The sequence below is a fragment of the Acomys minous genome (assembly GCF_964271855.1).
Source record: "Acomys minous genome assembly, chromosome: 9".
Lineage (NCBI taxonomy): Eukaryota > Metazoa > Chordata > Mammalia > Rodentia > Muridae > Acomys > Acomys minous.
Window position 1 is genome coordinate 72524967 of NC_140490.1, and position 19618 is coordinate 72544584.

Consider the following 19618-nt stretch of genomic DNA (forward strand, 5'->3'; position numbering starts at 1 on the left):
CTTTTATCAACATTTTAACGTAATTCTACCACCAAATAATTTTAAGAATACAATTTCATATCTTGATCACCATCTCTTCAGGGCTCATGGCAACAAGGAAGAAAAGAAATAGAAGGATCCAGAGGGGACAAGTACTCCAAAAGAATACAAACAGAGTCAATTTACCTAGGTCCACAGCGCTTTCAGAGTCTGAAGCATCAGCCAAAGAGCATACATGGACTGGACCTAGGCTTCTGACACATATGTAACTGATAGACAACTCGGTCTTCATGTGGGCCCTCTACTGAGTGGAGCAGGTGCTGTCTCTGACATAGACTCTGTTTCCTGATTTTGGATCCCTTTCCCTAACTGAGCTGCCTTATCTGTCCTCAGTGGAAGAGGATGAACTTGGTCCTGAAAGGTCCGGGTGCATTGGTACAGGTGGGGGGTCCTCCCTTTTCCTAAGAGAATGGGAGGGGGAAAGAGGGGAGGAGAGAGGGTGCTGTGATCGAGATATAAAGGGAACAAATAAATAAATTTAATAAAAATAAATCTATTGCAATTAAGCCATCTGAATTTCTTAGCAATGTTCTTCTTTGGACAGGATCCAAGAAGAATCTACCACCTACAAAGTCCCTTATCCTGCCAAACACTATACTCTTGCAACACAGCTCCAGTGTTGGTCAGAAATTCTTTTCTTTTTTCATCTGAATCATTTTCGGTTTGTCAGTAGCTGCATGCTATTTCTCGAGCCCAGCTGGGCCCCCAGCTTGCACTTTCCCACACACAGCCTAAGGGAGTTATAGTCTTTTTTTCTTCCACATTAAAGCTCTCTCACTCACTCTCCCCATGGAGTCTCACACTCTTCCAGCCCAGGAAAGAAGGAAGTGCTCCCTCAAGTTGCCTTCTTCTCAGATCTCCTGGTAAACATGATGAAGGTTTCATCATAGAGGTTTCAAAAACTAGTAGGCACACACAAAGTTCATGTGGATTAAAAGGCCTCTACACAGATCTGAGACTCTATGCCTCATTCAAAAAGCCTTGCTGAGTTCTATGGCTTCTGATTATTTCTCTCATGTGCAGCTTTCATCAACACACCCCCTAATGATCAGTTTGAAGTTAAAATCAATCAATGGATATAATCAAATTAACACTCAGGTAAGCACATCAGCAGTGAACATTTCCAAGATCTGTGGTAGTACAAGAAAGTCACATTTCATACTTAACTCAATGTGTTTTCAAGATGTTTTTCACCATGCTAGCTCAGAGTAACAAATGTTTATTAATTATTTGCATGGCTGTCAGACAGTGCAACAGAGTGTGGCATGAGTGATTTTCATCTGCAAGAGTCCTCAGAACCTTAGACAGCTGCCACTCTCCATGAAGCACTCTATGAAGACCCTAACAAGCATGCCACTGAAGGGAAATGTCATGATGTGCCCTGGTAGTGGCAGGTGGGCATTCTATAAAGAGAGAGGGTGAGAGTAGCTGCCAGACTCATGGACAGACTTCTAGGTATTTGAATTCAAAGCCAGGTCTCCATCAAGGCATAGTAAGTAGCATTTGCACACATCTGTAACCCCAGGGAGGCAGATCTCTGTGAGGTCAAGGCCAGTCTGGTCTACAAAGCAAGTCCAGGACAGCCAAGCTTTCACAGAGAAGTCTTGTCTTGAAAAACCAAAAACAAAAACAAAAACAAAAAACAAAACAAAACAAAACAAAAAACCAACAACAACAACAAAAAAGAGAGAAAAAGAAAAAAGAAAAGAAAAAAGAAAATTAACATTGAAGAATTAAAAATACCTGAGGAATTAGCCATAATAAATGCTTACATTCTGGTTTGCAAGAGTCGAAAAGGACAATTTTTTTTAGCTTGCTTTTATCCTGGATAGTTCTTCCCAGAAAAAAAAAAGCCATGGTTTAGGTATTAATTTGATAGGATTATGAACAAAATGCATAGATTTGATGATATCTTAGTGTATTACCTAGTCCTCGATCGTTTTGGAACTATTTTTACATACTACTTTGTGCATGACACCCGTGGGCAAGGGATGTGAATCACTTATCACTCACTAACCTTATGAAGCCAGGCACAACAGATGTTATTAATGAGATTATGCAGGGCTGAAAATTACCTTCAGGTTTCAGGGGCTTGATATTTGTTTAAAAAGCAGTAAATGTTGAATGAACTTATTAAATGTGGTAAATGTAATAACTGATTTGTCTTTTCAGATAACTTTTGCAGCAAAAGCGAAACACCTCTTTCCAAGTAGACACTCCATAACAGCAAGGCCATGTTCGGCTTGGGCATCAAGACTGTGAGGTCCAAGACTAAGAAACTAACCAGTGTGAGTTGAGCATCTCTCAGGCTCTGCTCAGGATGGAGATGAACTCAGACCTCAGGGCACAGCTGTGGGAACTCACCTCAGCTGAGGAAACTGAAATTGTTGGCAGCTGGAAAGTAATTTTTTATACCAGTTCCTCAACTGGTTATAAAAACCAAGTCAGGCTAGGTGTAAACTGGGAAGAAAGTTCAGTGGGAAACATGTAGACTTCATTTTTCAGATGAGGATTCAGCCTAAGTCAACTTTAAAAAATCTGTAAAAACAAAACCGAAAGCACCCTGAAGCCTCACCATGACTGTGGTGCTTAACACCATCCTTGTGGACTTGATCTCCCTAAGCAAAATAATAGGTAAGAGTATACTGTGAAACGGCAGGGCAGCGGGCTCCAAATATCCACTTAGAGTGCATGGAACCACTTGTGCTGTCTACAAGAAGCTCATTAGTAAGGTGGTTAATTTTGATTTCCCTGAATGTCAGTTGTAAAGAAATGACTAAATGAAGTGTCACTCATAGTAATATATATGCACATATATGTATATGTATTGCACATATAGAAAATAGGTTTCATTAAATCATCCCTTAATTAAAAAGCTGAAAACTGGAATTTAGAAAGGGGTCTTTGTGTGAAGGCCACAGTAATAACAGATACATGAAACCTGGGCCTCAAAAGAGGGAACTTCACAATGTGATTTCATAAGATTAAACTCCACCGTCTCACCCATGATGATAAGCCTACATGAACTCCCATTAACCTTTTTATTTTTGGCCTTTGCTGACATTTTCCACTGGAAAATGGTTGAAGTCACACATCAAAATTAGAACTGGCTATGATTTATAAAAGTTCAGGAAAGTTAACTCAATAATAAAAGCAATGTTAATAAAAAGTGTCTATCATATTTTAGACTTTAATAAAATTAAGTTATCAAAGAATTGGGACTTAATGAGGCCATATTCAGTTAACAAGCAATGATAGCTGAATCTACATGTGATCAAATGGATCAGTAGGCTACTCAACAACACAAGCACCCTCAGTAGGCTATAAATTCAGTCCTCCCTAAGACAAGTTTAGGTGCTGCTAAACTGTAAGACAGCATTTCAAAGGTAAACAAGCCTTGGGTTAGCATGTTCACATGTGTTTGTTTGGAGAAGGCAAGGGGGAAGGACGTGACTTGTAAGGTTCACCAGGGCATTATTTAAATATCTTTTCATTACTTCTTTAAGACCTAGAGCATAATGGATAGATAAGGAAAAGGGTGAGTGAAATCAAAGGAAACTCCACAGGAGCCTCGGCCCAGCAATAATTCTCTTTACATCTTCTTGTTCAGTGTCTTTTATTGTGTATGTGGCTGGTGGCTCTACTTATCATATTCTTTCATGACTAAATTGAACAGACATAAAAGCTCTCTAAAATTAACTGCTGGGTCAAGGTAAGTGAATGCATTAATGAAGAAGAAGAATGCACCTTGACTGTCATTAATCCAACCCTACAGAATATCTAATATGTTCCTGAAGCCGCCACATATAAAATCTGAATTGTAAGCTATTTCTGCAGGGTTTCTACTAAAAACTATCATAGCATGGGGCCCTACCCAACAGAAATTTAGTTCCTCACAAGTCTCTAGATTTGGATGCAGAGAGCCCAAGCTATTACAAGTTTGGTTTCTCTTTGGCTTAGAAAGAGCCTCTCAATGCATCCTCATAGTGTCTATACCTCTGCAGTCTTTGTCTCTTCTCATAATAGCACTGGCCATATTGGTTTAGGACTCACCTGAAAGATCTCATTTAATCTAATCTACAACTATAAGGATGATTCCAAAATACAGGCACATCCCTAGGTCCTGAGGGTCAGCACTCAACCTATGGATTTGGGGGAAACAAAGTGCAACTCATGACTGAACAATGTTCTCAGTGGAAGCCGTTAATATGGCAAATATAATTATAAAGTCTGACACTACTGTGCTGTTTATTAGAGGAGCTGTCCCAAACACTACAGTGCTGCTATTTCCCAACAACTCCATAAGATGGCCATGGTGCTTTAGAGTTTTAGAAATAGTGTTTCCCTTTTAGAAATGAGAAACTTGAAACAAAAGAAGAAAACCTGCCCCAACTAACATCTATCTGTTAGACTTTAGGCAGTCTGGGCTGCTTAAGCCCTATGTGTGCACAAGTGGGGAGCTCTGCTTCTCTATGAGTTCTGTGCTGCAGGGTGTGAAGACATGGTTGAGGGCAATGAAAGAGGAAAGGTCAACTGCTGATCAATGAGGAAAATATAACTGAGGGCACCATTCCCTATGTTCTAATACAGTCCTCAGTTATAACTTAAAATGCCAAATTTAATTACTTTTTTCCCTCAAAATCTCATGATTCAACAGAACTTACTTGATGTAATTTGTATATCCTTATGACACGGTGCCTTGACCACATTGCCTGGCTTTACAATGTGAGCTCTGGTCCATAGGCACCATAGCTGGCTAGAACTGTTGCTTGCCTGCCTCTTTGGGAAGTTTGCACAGTGCCTTTGGGAACTATGATTCATGGAGGAGGCATTCAGGTCAGTACCAGGTCAATTGTAAACCATCACTCTGCCCAACAACAATCTTAAAATTTGTTCTTGTACCCGCAGATAAGTGTACCCTTCACTCCTCAGTAAGGAACCTTCTCTTTTCAACAGCTGGAGAGCACTACAGTAAACCACAACCAATCCAAATGCAGAGTTATGGAGACCAGTCCCAGCAGGTACATCTACAAAGCAATGCCACACCTAAGGCTCTGGGAACATTGTGGAAGGGGGGTAGGTGATGTTATGAGAGGAAAAAGGCTAGAGAGATCGCTGTGAGAATTTGTCTACTAGTAATATCAGAAGATACACCAATAGCATCTAACCAGCATGACTGCCAGAATGTAAGCTGAACAAAGACAACACTGACAGAAATGCCAAAGTAGATGGGGAAAATCCTATGAGGCCTCAACTTTATACAAAGAACTACAGCAGCCAAGGAATAGTGAGAGTGGGAGAAACAGTCTTCTCTAGTATAGAGAACTCCAATTGGTTATCCAATACCAAGTGGTAGGGCCTGAAGACAGACATACAAGTAACATACAGACTGAGCAGTCTTTATTTAGGAATACATATGTATATGTATATACATATGGATGGCATAACATTTATAAAAGAGGCCATGAACCTGAAAAAGAGAAAGAAGGGGTATTTGGGAAGGTATAGAGAGAAGAAAAGGAAGGAAGAAATGTACTTATAGTATAGCCTCAAGAATTAAAGTAAAAATAAATAAATATGATCCCTGTCTTAGCCATGCAACCGTGAGCAACTACTTAGCCTCTCTAATTTTATTCTGTAAAATTATGATAATCACAGGATTTACTAGCTTGAGCAACAACAAAGGCTGAGTAATGAGGTCCATGAAAGTCTCATAGAATGTGCCTGGAATGTTCCATGCACTTGCTATATAGTATATGTCACTATCACTACCCTATTACATGCTTTCCAAATGTTCAACTATGCCAAGAGAGATTGTTTCATAAATGTCTAACGGAACTAAGAGGGTTCAGTCTGTAAAACTGCCTATCAGCCAAGCCTGCCAACCCCAGTTTGACCTCTGGAGTGTTAAGTAGACACAGTGCCACACATCCACAATCCCAAGAGCCTTATGGTGAGATTGGCGGAGAAAATGAGAGAATCACCTGGCAGCTTGCAGACCACATACCTTGGAGCTCAAAGCTTAGCAGCAGATGCAGCCTCAGCAAGGTGGAAGGCAAGAACCAGCTTTTAAAAGCTGTCCTCCGACTGCCATACACATATTGTAGCCATGGACCTCCCCTCAATAATTAACAAGTAAATGCACTAAATTCTGCATCATGCCATGATTCAGGAGAAAACCTTCACAAGGAACAAGCCAAGTTACCAAACAGCCTCCGTGGGAATTTATAATGTGTCCTTGTTGTTCATTTGTACTTCTAAGTATCAAATGCACAGTGAAGCTATTCAGAAAGTTTTTAATGGTTTTAAATATTGCAGCAATAAAGAATTCCAGAGGCACACAGGAGCAATTTACACAGGTGTACAGGAAACATTTAACAGTGGATATGGGAGACATTAAGCTCATCTGAAAATTTACTGACTGTGGAAACTAGAAAGCATGAATATTAACAGCAGAAGAATAATTAAGCTGACTCCCAAAAGTTTTATAACATGTCTTTAGTTTCCCCAGATATATAGCAAAGTGACACTTGTCAGTCACTACGTGAATCAAGTAAATGCTGTATTTACAGTTTATAATTGGCAAAGCTCTTCCTGAAAAATGTTTCATAAACAAGCGCCTTTGTATTTTGTTTGTGGTAGTCCAGTGGGGCTTAGAAACTTAACAATCACAATCTTCCTTAGAAGACAGGTAATTAAGTATGGTCTCATGTTCAAAAATATTAAGGAGCCAGTATGTCTCCTGTTGTTATAAAATATCAGACTATGATTCCATCACAGGATGACTCATTGGGGTATACATCAAATGCACAGTCAAGCTACTCAGAAAGTTTTTTATGGTTTTAAACATTGCAGCAATAAAGAGTCCAGAGTTGGATGTAGGAATCGACCTTTTAAAAGACCTGCAGCTGGTGATTGTTGAAAACTTCTTTAATTCTTCACTGCATCTATCTCTCACTTTGTGGAACCTTAATATGTTGACTGGCTTCTGGTGCACAGCCCTGCACTTAACCACATGCCTGGCTCCAGGTTTCAGACAATTGCCATAGGAGATCCTTGGTAATGCCTTTTTTTTTAGAATGTTATTCAACTGGCAGGGCCAACAATGGGATTGCAAGGTGACTTATGATAGACACAGAGCAAGTGAAACAATCTAACGGCTGCAATCATTTATGTAGATTCTCAACCATTTCAGGTGGTTGTTTCCTAGGCATCCATGAGAAAGATGCCTGTTTCTCTGTATGCCATACCAGCATGACACTGTCAGGATGGGAGCCATTTAGAGAGGTTTCCAAATAGCTAGTGACCTTTTCTCACGGGAGGAAGTGGAGATATATGTAATCAATCTCTTGGTAGATATTGAAGAATGAGAAGCCAAACCCTCTTCAGTTGTCATGGTTGATACACTTAGGCAAAAGGTAATTAAAGACAGGTAACAGAATAGGATGCATTAACAGAAGTCTGTAGAGCATACCATGAAGATTCTCTTCCAGGAACCATCTCTTCACCTGGGAATAGGCACCGCAGGTGATGCTAGAAACACTGTTATTTTCAATGACAGAAATTTCTGTTCATTTTAAAGCATTTGCATTATGTAAGATAGAATGGGGACGGGGCAGACCATTGTTAATATGGTAGACACACAGAGTAAGGAGGTTAGAGATGTTTGGGCTATCTAATAAATATGACTGGAGTCCTTCCTCATCTGGCAGCATAGGCAGCAACTGTAGCATGGATATGAAGTAGGCAAACCCACCCATACCCACATGCATCCACTCTCTGTTCCATCTCATAGTATCCAGTGCGCCTGACAGCCTTGATGGGTTACATTAAATCAAGGTTATGCAAACAACACACACACACACACACACACACACACACACACACACACACACACACACACACTACAAAATGAACCTCTGGCCAGCTAGGGAACTCACGTCCCACTTACCTTCCCAGGCCCTTTCGGACCAGAAGCCCAACTCAAGCTGCTAAGCCCGTCCACCCCTGCATGGACAGTCTTCACTGAGTACTTAGTAAGAAACTTATTCTGCTATGACTGTTGTATAAGGAACACATCTCAAACAATTAAGCAAAGACTCTCACACCAAGTTACGACATAGTTCAGGACATTTAGTATATTATTTTTTTCATCTCAGTAATATCTCTCATATTCTCACTGAGCTTGCAAAGTCCAGTTGGGAATGGTATCATGAGAAAGCACAGAAGTAATTTAGTTTTCTAGGAATATTAACTGTGATTAGGGGAAACTCATACACTAAATTGAAAAAAAGATACAACAGAAATTTGTATCGTGATGGTAGAAACAAGTAACATTGTCCAAAGACTCTGTTCCTTCTGTTTATTTATTTAAATGTGTCAAAAGAAAGGTTTCTGTAAACTAAAGCAAAGCTTAGCCAAAGCAAGAGTGATGTCAGACGGGCTAATTGCTCTTTCTCCAGGGACCAATGCCCTGAGCTCTGAAGGCTCAATGCTTGTGTGTTGGTACTAGTGCGCCAGGCAGGCGTTTACCCAAAGGGAAGTCATTCTCTGCCTATTCTCTTCCAGAGAAGAGCTGTCCAACTCCTGCCCAAGCCAACTGCCCCACTTGTGTATGCCAGCCCACTTTCTCCTCCCATGGGATGCAGACCTGCTGAGCATCCTTATACTGAATCAACACGTTGTTCTTTGGGAATAAACAGCTCCCATTAACATCTACATTTGTCATGTTAAACAATGTTTATTTATTTTTTGCCTTACTTTCATTCTCAGCTGTAGTCCTGGCTTGCAGATGATAGCTCCAGTAAGAAGCAGAGCTTGAGATCTGATCTCCTCAAGGCTGCCAGCATCACACTCACTACTTGGTTTCTTTCCTACTTACCTGTATTTCCATATTCTTGAATTTTTAGGGAAGATAATATAATTTGTCTACTTGTTACATTTTAATTTGGTGAGGGGGAGGTGTAAGGTCTTTAATAACAGTGACTTTTCTGTCTTTGACTTGAAGTTTGCTGAAGGCCTAGCTCAGCTCCTGGCATATGAAGAAAGTCAATAAACAGCAATGGCTGCTTAAGCACTTGCTCACTACTGTTGTAATATGCCTCCTCATAATAGCACCTATCAAATAACCTACAAATGACCTTGGAATCGGCTTAAATGCTGTAACCTTTTGAGGACAATGCTATAGAGCTCCTGCTAAAAGTGGAGTGAAGGATCCTGCAGAACCTTCCAGAGATGCAGACAGATACAGATCCCCTTACAGGATAATATATGACAACTGAAATTTCACTTTAAAAGACATCAGGTGTAAATCCGGGCAACAGGATTTCACAATTCTCTCAGAATTTAGTGATATCAATTTAGTATCCAGATGCTTTTTAGTAAAGAGTTGTTTCAGGAATGAATGAGCTTTCTCTGAAACACAAAGCATATTTTTTATTAACAATGTTATTTACCTTGAGAATTATATATATGTGTGTATGTGTGTGTGTGTGTGTGTGTGTGTGTGTGTGTGTGTGTGTGTGTATGTGTGTGAATATAAGGAAAGGTGATCATACCTACCTGACATTTATTTCCATGTTTAACTTCCCCCATGACCTCCAAAACTTTTCCTTCAGAACTTCATATATTCTTTTATTTTATATTTTGATAATCTACTAAGGCAAAAATAGTGCCAAGATGTTCATGTGGCATGTGTGTGTGTGTGTGTGTGTGTGTGTGTGTGTGTGTGTATCAGCCAGAGTATAGGAAACCTACCAGTTGCCACATCCTCAAAAAAAGAATAATTCTCAGTCCTCTAGCCAATTAATAACTGCCAATAGCTTCCCAGTAAGGAGTGGGGACTAGAGAGCACTTCTTTTATTTATGCCAGAATATGGGCTGGCTTTTTCTTGTGCAGGCAACCACAGCTGAGCTCAAGAGTGCGGTATCCATGCTGTGGCTCAATGACAACATCTCCTGTATCCCATCCCCCAGCTCTTACTTTCCACCTCCTCTTCCTCATGCCCCCTGAGTAGTGGTGCTGATGGTGGTTGATAGAGACAGCTGATTTAGGGATGAACATTCAGCCTCTCATTCTCATCATTTGGGCAAATTGTGTGTCTCTGCATTGACTACTGCCTACCCAATGCATGCTTTTTAATGCTAGAAATTAAAGAACAGAATTAGAGCTCAGTGACTAGAGAAATATTCTGCTGCCTAAATAAAGTGACTTAAGTATATAAAAATATGTAAGACTCTTTGAAGATGAAAAAAGAGTATATGCCAGTGATCTTTATGGCACCCATGGTTGTAAGGTAGCTCTGGAACCCAAGCTACAGCTGAGCCCAAACCATGTACACATCCACAAGTAAGTATTTTGATGCCAAGAATTAGGATGAAGGAAGAAAAAAAAATATATAGTGACAACAAAGACAGGAACTGATGGTGAGTGAGAGAGGAGGCACATAATGTGCAAAGCAAGACACACATGTTCCAAGGAAGCAAGTCAAAACTGGAATGCACCTATTAAGCACATGGCATGTGATGGCAACCACGGGGAATTTCTTTAAATGGCTGTGACAGGAAGTCTTTCTCTAGGTATATGGCAACCTAATGGACATTAATACACAGATAATAGCTGTCATGCAAAAAAGTGGAAATATATTGTGTTAGTGAAGGAAACAGATTTACACACTCTGAAAGGACTGGGAAACACCAGGGCAACTGTAGGCTAACAACAGATCTTTTAACAAGTAAGACTTCAGTGTGGAAATGGAGGACTGGACAAGAAGAGGCAGTCATAAGGGATTAGGTACACGGGAGGATGCAGAAAGAACTTGGAGACAAGTGGTGTAGTCCCCAAGGGACCCCCCCAAATGCACTGACCATAACCTATCCACTGCCCCCACTTCCTTTCCTCTCTTCATTATAGCAGAGTGTCTTGGCTCAAACGTGCCTCTCTGTCATGATCCTTAAAGAGAAAAGGCATTTGCTTGGCCGGTAGGCTGCGGAGTTCTGCCAAATACTTGAAGGGGACGTGTGATTAAATCTCTGGCTTTGGCCAAAGAAAGTTTTGATGTTTGGATGTAAGATGAAGCCCAAAGTTAATCCCAATAACAATATGTGTCCAACAGAGCAGGACTCTAAATGAGGACAAGACCAAACAAGTAAGATTTGTTCCAAATCACATAGACTTTAGGGGAAAAGGTAAGGAAGCAACATAAGACAAGAAGTTAGCTACTTTCTGTTTTGAAATACATGCGGGAAGTGAGACATATTTATAGACACAGAGAAATTTCTGGAAAAGTGTAGCGTGAGTAGAATACTTCTTTCCATGTATTTCTTTCTCACGTCTTCATTTACTACCCATTCTTAGATGAAAGGAAATGCCATCACCCCCATAGAGTTTCATGCTCTATGTGAGAGATGCCGCATGGTCTCAGCCTTCTGGAGAAGCTTTTCTTCAGCATTCTTTGCTGCAGTGTCACCAGAAGTTAGTGGTGCTGTAAGTGACACTGTTGGGTCTTCATCCTGCCATCAACCTTCCCTCCCCTCCACTTAAAACATCTTTCCCCACTGCATAGTGTGCACAAAGATAAGCCTAATCCAGTGTAAACCTGTAAGTCACTGAAGGGTGTCAACCTATGGGCTGAAACCTGAACATCAGCCACTTTGTCACACGCTTGTGGTGTCCTGCTAAGTAAAGATCACGAACTTGGTGGCATGCCTTTCCACATCGGCTGACAGCTGTGATTTGATAGAGCCCTGCTATGCAATCTTTACACAACTTGGATAGTTTATATCCTACATCCCGTGGCTATGAGCAAATGATTTCTTTTTCTCAACATGGCCTGGAATAATGCTTGCTGAGATAATGTACTCCAAGTAAAAAACAGAAAAATAAATGTTCTATAAATAACAAACCTGTAATTTGTACCAGAGAGGACGCCTGGCTTGAGTGAGTGCTCATCCCAGCACTGAGGGTCCTACTCTGGTTTCTCTTACTGGTCATGATGGAACAGGGTAATTAGAGTCAACTCCAACATGCTGTGGAATTTACTGCTCCACTTCTCTTAAGAATGTTCTTTAAAAAATGGGTGTGGCTGGCTACAAATGGGATCTTTAGGGTCAGTGTTTAAGGCAGACACAAAAGGCATCTCAAGCAGGGATCTCATTCCTAAGAACCAAGGACAATATTTCATTCTGTAAGGCAATCGTTCTCAACCTATGAGCTGTGCCCTTTTTGGCAAACCTTTCTCTCCAAAAATATTTACATTACAATTCATAAGAGTAAAAAATTACAGTTATGAAGTAGCAATAAAAATAACTTTATGGTTGGATTTTACCACAACATAAAGAACTGTATTAAAGGGTCTCAGCATTAGTAAGGTTGATAACCACTGCTAAAGATAAACACAAACAAACCATGTATTTTAATTAACTCATCTACTCTTAAAGTCTAAAAGCAGACTACTCCAATCATAGTGGTTAGCAGATTTAAAGGTCATGTCACCTAATAGTATACCACAAGTGTTAAAGAAGCGACTAATGGCCTTCATGCTCAGTTCATACTAAATTAACTCATAACTTTTAAAGAAATTAATAATTATTATAATTCAGTATAATTAGATATATAATAAAGTGTTTAAATTCAATATAGTGTAGCAATGGGCCAACTTTGTACCATGGGCAGCTTTTAATAATCATTATTATAAATTTAATTAATTGACATTTAGTAACCAGAATATTTCCTGCTGCAAAGCCAGCATTAACAGAAATAAATGGAACAAGCTCTCTGAAGACACTGTACCAGGCAAGTGAGGCCTCTCAGCGGGTGAGCTGAGGAGCTGGGAGTTCATGGCCAGCAGCCCTTGAGGGTGGAGGGAAGGAGAGGGCACAGTGGTGTGAGTCAGACCACAGCTAGTGCACGGGGCACGACTATCCAGTAGTGCAACACAGGGCCAGGGGAGATGGCACATGTGTTAGAAGAACTGCTACACAAGAAAGTTGTACAAATAAATATTTGTACATAGATTAGTGGGAAACAAGTGTCTCACTCTCAAAGGACGTACAAATATGGATGGAAAGAAGGCTCAAATTATCAAGAGATATTGGGTTGGAACCAGGGGACTGAGCTGAAATGTTTCCTCTTGTTTTCTACAAGACTTTGTAAAAAGTAATCCTAATTCCTATTTAAGCATCTTGTGTGTCCAGCAGAACAACATGGACATAGAAGTATCTTTATCAAATTTTCAGCCACAAATTCACTTTCTCTAATGAATATGTTCAGATTACCCATCCCGTTCAGTAGTTTTGGCCGTGAAGAAATCGGTTCACTGTGGTTGTTAAATGTTTAAATACGGAGTTGACTGCAGTACTCTCTTACTATATTTTAACTGGCTACAGGGTCTAAAATGAGAATCTTTCATTTCTCAGACTGGTGGTTTGTGTCTTTTTGTTGTTACTCTTGCCTAGAGATTTATCAGTTTTATTGATTTATGTCTCAAAGAACCAGCTTTTTTGTTTCATATATCTTCTTGCTGTTTTCTGATTTTCAGGATCATTGATTTCTGTTCTTATCTTTTTTTATGATCTTGGTCTTGCTTGCTTCAGGTTTATTTTGCACTTGTTCTAATTTCTTGCGGTAAGAACTAGATTAACGATTTGTGATTGTTTCTTAGTTCTAGTGTACACATTAAATCCTCTAAGTTTCCCTTCCACTGAGGCTCTAGCTGCTGGTAGAGAAAAGACCTCCATCTTTCCCTAGACAAACCCTCTTCACTTCATCCCGGTAGCCTAAATCTAGAGTGCTACTGCTAACTCCAATTTCCCTTTATAAACCTTAGGACCTAGAGAGACCCCCATTTAACTCATTCTCACTAAGACGGAAGTACAAGGACATCTGTACTTTAGCCGGATGTCTAGCATCTGCTGCCATGACAACCTCGAGGCTTCAGGAGCTCCACCGATGCACTCGGCATCGCGTGCATTACAGACAAATCCTTTCTACTGTTTGGTTCCATGAAGGTGAAAGATAAACCAAAGCACGATCAACAACCTCTTCCCATATGTCAAGGTACTAAAAGTAGGCCCTGTCCATAGTGATGAAGGTGAAGGGATTAACCAGAGAAGGCACCAGAAAACATGGCATGAGGAATGTACCAGTTGTGCCAATGTACAGGTCCTCCAAGGACTGTCCCTGGACCAGTATCATTGACTTTAGTTAGGTTATAAATGCAGGATAAGGCTGTCCCCAGAACTATGAAAAAAATTAGGAAAATAAAAACTTAGGTCGTGCTTAGGCCTTCTGGATGGTTACACAGAAGCTAAACGCTGACTGATGCTGCTCTGGTAAACATACAACTCAACAAATGAGGTTCTTCCCCAAGTCTAGAAGGTCTCATGACCTGAAAGGAGGATTTGGTGGCTGAGACTCACTAGGCTGTGAACAGAGCCGGATCATCAAGCAAAGCCGACCTGCTGGGCTCACGTATGCTCTGGTAGTGGCTAGCTCAGAAAGAAGAGGCCATGGCTCATATTTAATGAGAGGTGAATACACAAACACACCCACATCATGGTTGTTTATTGTTGGAAAGGGGGACTTAAGGTAGGTGCTAGGTTTCACTGCTCACCAAACCGCCAGCATTTCAGGACACAAGTGCAACTTATCATGATAAAATCCTAAGTGTCAACTCAAATGTCAGCACACAGGAAAATAAACTTTTTACTCAAGTGCTCTTAAAATGTATTTTTAATTTTTTCTTTTTAATCACTGATATCCACCCTCCATGGTCTTTGAATGTGTTGTACAAGTGTCACAATTGAAGCACGTAATAAGCAATAAGCGTCGCTTTCATCTCAGAACTGAAAGTCTACTCTAAGAATCGAGATGAGGACCCTTAACCATGTATACAAATTCAGAGCATGACTCTGGGTCCCGTAGAGGAAAGTGGTGAAGCAGGACCTGTGGCTGGGGAAAGCCAGGAGCTGCCAGCGCAGCCTAACAACCATAGGCCCCAGGTCTGCACTCTCAGCCGAAAAGCATGTCAAGGGCCCAGGATTGCTTCTGTTCTCAGTGCACACACGTTGAGCATCTCTAACCAGAACGTCTAATGTCTGAAAGACTCCGAATTAGAAACCTTTTTAAAGATGAGTTCAGAAGTAGTTTGGATTTTGGATTTTCTGATAAATGATGTCCAACAAGTAAAAATTATACAAATATGTCCAAGTTTAAAAGTATTGAGGAGGTGGGTACGGTGGCACACGCCTGTAATGCCAGCACTTGAGGAGGAGGATCTTTGTGAGGTCGAGGCCAGCCTAGTCTACAAAGGGAGTCCAGGACAGCCAAGGCTACACAGAAAAACCCTGTCTCGGGGGGGGGGGGGGGAAAGAAAGAAGGAAAAGAAAAGTCTTGAGGACCCAAAACACAACTAGTCCTAAGCATTTTACCAAAACAAGGCATTCTGAAGCGTGGCTGAGACAGAAGCAAGAAAGACCCGCGTCATGGCCCTTCTCAGAGGAAATCGAGACATTCGAACCACAGATCTGTGTTTGAAACAACGCTGTCGCATCTGACCTGGATGAATGTGCTCACATCAGCTTTCACCAAGATGTGCTCTGACAGTTGCTGACCCAGGTCCAGCCAACCCACCTGCTCCTTCATTATAGCTAGCCAACTTGCTAAGGTGAGCTTCTCAGCAGAGAGGGTGAGTTTATTAGGCAGGAAGAAGAAACATCAAGCTCCCTCCTTCCACCAAGGGCTTCTCTCCCCCTCATTAAAGGACCTGGCAGCAAGCAGCAGAGTGAACAGAAAATAATTGGTGCCCGCACCATCCAGTTTTGCTACTTATTAGAAGCTCTAATAAATGAGGAAAATCAGAAAGGGGGTAAACATCTGGGGAGTGAGGATTAGCATCGGATTTTGTCGCTTCCTGCTGGATTAGCTTTCATCATGGAAAATTCCAAGTTCTTCATAGGAGACTTCGCTGATTCCATTCGCTGTTCTGTCCTTGTTTCTCCTTTCCTTTTCATCACAATTAAGCAGTTTGAAATCTAGGTCTCAAAAACTACACCTGGAAGTCCAAAAGACTAGTAGGACAATGCATACAGGCCCTTCATATACATCCTGTCTCAAACTAACTGTCTTTCAGGAAAAGAGAAAATATTTTAAAAAATTATTTTGTAATAAATTAAATGTAAGCTCCAAACCAGAGTCCAAGGCAGACCACATGCCGCCCTTTTACACTATAGACTAATGAGGAACATACCAGAAATGGTGCATATTTTACAAAAAAATGTAGTTTTAGAATATTTAAAAATTTAAATGTCACATGACTATAATATACTAATAAAAATTCAATTCGTGGTATACTGCCAATCACACCACTGGGGATTGGAAAGCACATGTTTGTTGGGAAAACATGAACTCCACATTGTCTAGACTAGATAATGCCTTTGGGATTCTGTCTTCAGGCAAGGCTGTGTCTCCCATGAGAAGAAACAATAGAAGCTCTAGTGCAACCAGAACTAGAGAGTCTCTAATACCAGGGGTCTTTATGTAGGGCAAAGCTGACCAAATAACCTGCAGTGATCTTCCATTAGCGATTGTCATTCCCTGCGTCAAGATTTCCTTGTGGACCCAGGTAGCGCTAATGACAGACAGCCTTCATCTTAACATTGACCTCATGGATAAGCCCATTTTTCCTAGTCTTCTGGCCCTATCTTCTTCTCACCTCCTCTCTACTATGAAAGTGATATTTGAGTCAATTATGTAAGCCTTACTAATTAGAACAGGCCATTTTAAAAAGTACTTTATTTATTCGTGTGTCTGTTAAACTAAAATTGTCTACAAAGGAGCAAATACCACACACTGATCCCGAGCCTTCCTTTATATTATCATCTCCTATGAGGAGTCTTACTAGGCATCACTTGTCTAGTTACATACTCTATGAAAATTGAATAGCATAGATATGCCACATATTTATGAATGTAATGTGTGTTTATCTGTGCTTTAGGCATCAAGAGGTTAGTTCTATTTTACCCACTGGGAATAGGTTTTAACTTCTTGGGAAGATGTGATCTCTGTCAAAAATGCATGGTCTTTTATTGTGGGAGAAAGGTTGGGTTCACCTGCGGGGATGTGCTTGAATATGTGTACGTGTGGAGGCAGGCAGACAACCTAAGGTGTCACCCTCAGACCATACACATCCTCTCAGACAGGTCTCTCTTTGGCCTGGAGTGCATCTACTAGGGTAGACTGTGAATACATCAAACCCTAGGGCTTCTTCAGTCTCTGTCTCCCTAGCTCTGGGATTACAAGTGTGCACCAGCATGTCCTGCGTTTGTATGCGTGATAAGAATCAGATGCTCATCCTCTTGCTTGCAAGGTAATCACTTTCCTAATTGAGCCATCTCGCCAGCTCAGGCACTAACAGAAATCATTTGATAGACATGCTTAATACCTCTCCGGGATTCTGTGGAATACAAAGTACCAAATCAGCATCTCTTTTTTTTTTGCTGAGTTACTTGTATTGTAGAAGTCCAGAGCAGTGACCTGTAATGTCCTGAGATTATACTCCACACTTACCGTCTGCCACCCTGCCTCTCCTCTTGTTGTCCACAAAGTATAGAAATATCAGGCATCATCCTAACATTTGAGCTAGTGCACTTACTTTCTTTTGCCAGTAACACAGGATCACAGACTAAGCACAGTATAAGACTTGAGGTTTACTGTAGCTTGTTATTCTTGGGTACATCCAGTAATGACAGGATTACTTGCGTAGATGTAAGGCAGCTCAGAGTCACACAACAAGAGTCAGAAAGCATGTATCTCTGGCCTCTGTCCCTCTTCTTATAAAGCCACCCGAATGGCTTTTTCTAATCCTAACCACTTCTGAAAGTCCTGGCCTCTAAACACCACAGTCGATTAAATTGGGTCCTCCTTAAGGCTTCACGGTGGGGATTAACTTCCAACAGACAAGCTTTGGGAGTCATCCAAACCATACCATATATGAAAACACAAATAGTTCTTCCTGCTGCAGAACCGTAAGAACTGGACTCACCTCTTGCCGCTTGAAGTTCTGGACATATTCTTCAAACTGTTCGTCTTTTGTTTCATCAGCTTTCCCCAGCTTCTGGAGGACCTGGTTTGTGAATGAAACAAAATGGTTTGGTTTAATAGTGTTTATAGAGCAGGACCACATGCTTGTTCCATGGAGACCGACGCTTTTCTCCAAGGGGTCTGAACAGAATCCACCCCCAGCACTGCTAAGTTTTCTGTTCTGGAAGTGTTGTGCTTGGTGGCTCTGGAACTGAATAGACTTGAATTGTAATCACATATCCATCGCCCATAAGCAGTGTGATTTTGAGCAAGGGTCATGCACCATTGCATTTGTTTGCTTACAAATGAATTCCTCTAGGATACTGGGCATAACTTTAAGAAGGAAGCTAATCTCTACTTGTTATTTTGTCCCCCCAGAAGCTAGCAAAATGCATAATGTATAAGGGGTACCCAGCTCTGTGTTAATCAGAGAAACCAGGCTTTATGACTAAAGTGTACATGCTAGGGATGGCATTCAATTCTCCTGAACATGCTCTGCTATTTCCCTCAACTTGGTAAACATTCAAAGTGATCATGGGCATACACTATTGTACAACCCAATGCCGACTATTGGCTACCCAGAAATTTAAGACGCATAAATCAGTATGCAGCATTTATCCTAAAAACATCTGACAGTGCAGTAGAATCCATAAGGAAGCTTTATAAGAACAAATCGGAGGTGATGCTGTACAAGCAACACAAATGTGTTACAGACTGTTGTAACCATATCTCATGGAGCTCAAGGATTCAGAGAATGCCCCGGAGGTGGCATTTAATGTGTTGTTAGCAATTCAACTGACAGGAATGCATCAGAGTTCATTTCAGGCAATGATGGGGTCTAAGTAAATTCACAGGAAGAACTATTACATCTGGAACACAGGACATGATGCCAAGGAAAGCAAGCATTTCTTAAAGACAAATAAGAGGTCGTGTCAGGATGTGGCAGATAGAGCCCGAGTGCTGTGGTAGAGTTTGCTATTTGATGATCAGTGTCCTTATATCTCATTTTTTAAAACTCTGGCTTGCTCAAGGATATGGAAACTCCATAAACATTACCTTCTATAATTTCGCCTTAATGCATCCTGCAGCGTTATCCAACATCATTTAAAAAGCTCTACTACAGAGATCCATCCACATTCATCAAAGCATGCAGAACGAACAACAGTGTGGAGCTGAGCTATGCTTCCAAGTCTTACTACTATTTTTGTCATTATTATTGTTTCAGAGATAAAGAAAAGCAACAGGGGCCACACCTGCAACAGAGACAAACTCAAAATAACCAAGGAAGGCTCGCACCTTCTCCTGTATTTTCTTTCTAAATCTCATGATTTTCAGAAAGACAATTTGGCTTTACTGCTGCTTTACTCAATTTTACCTTTTCATTAAAAAACATTTTAAAGAAAACTATTCCAAATTACTTTTGACTACCGAAACACACACACATATATAGACACATGTAGAGTCATACACAAGCCTAAAGATGATGATGGAAGGGAGCTG

The 19618-nt window shown here is 40.7% G+C and overlaps 1 protein-coding gene across 7 annotated transcripts in view; it reads right to left on the reverse strand.

Annotated features, from left to right (window-relative positions):
- Positions 1-19618, reverse strand: part of AMPH (amphiphysin) — a 196673-nt gene that overhangs the window by 86495 nt on the left and 90560 nt on the right. For all 7 annotated transcript variants that reach the window (XM_084796448.1, XM_084796447.1, XM_084796446.1 and 4 more), the window contains exon 2: positions 18081-18161. In XM_084796448.1, the coding sequence (XP_084652574.1) occupies positions 18081-18161 (81 nt within the window). The remainder of the gene's footprint in view (positions 1-18080; positions 18162-19618) is intronic.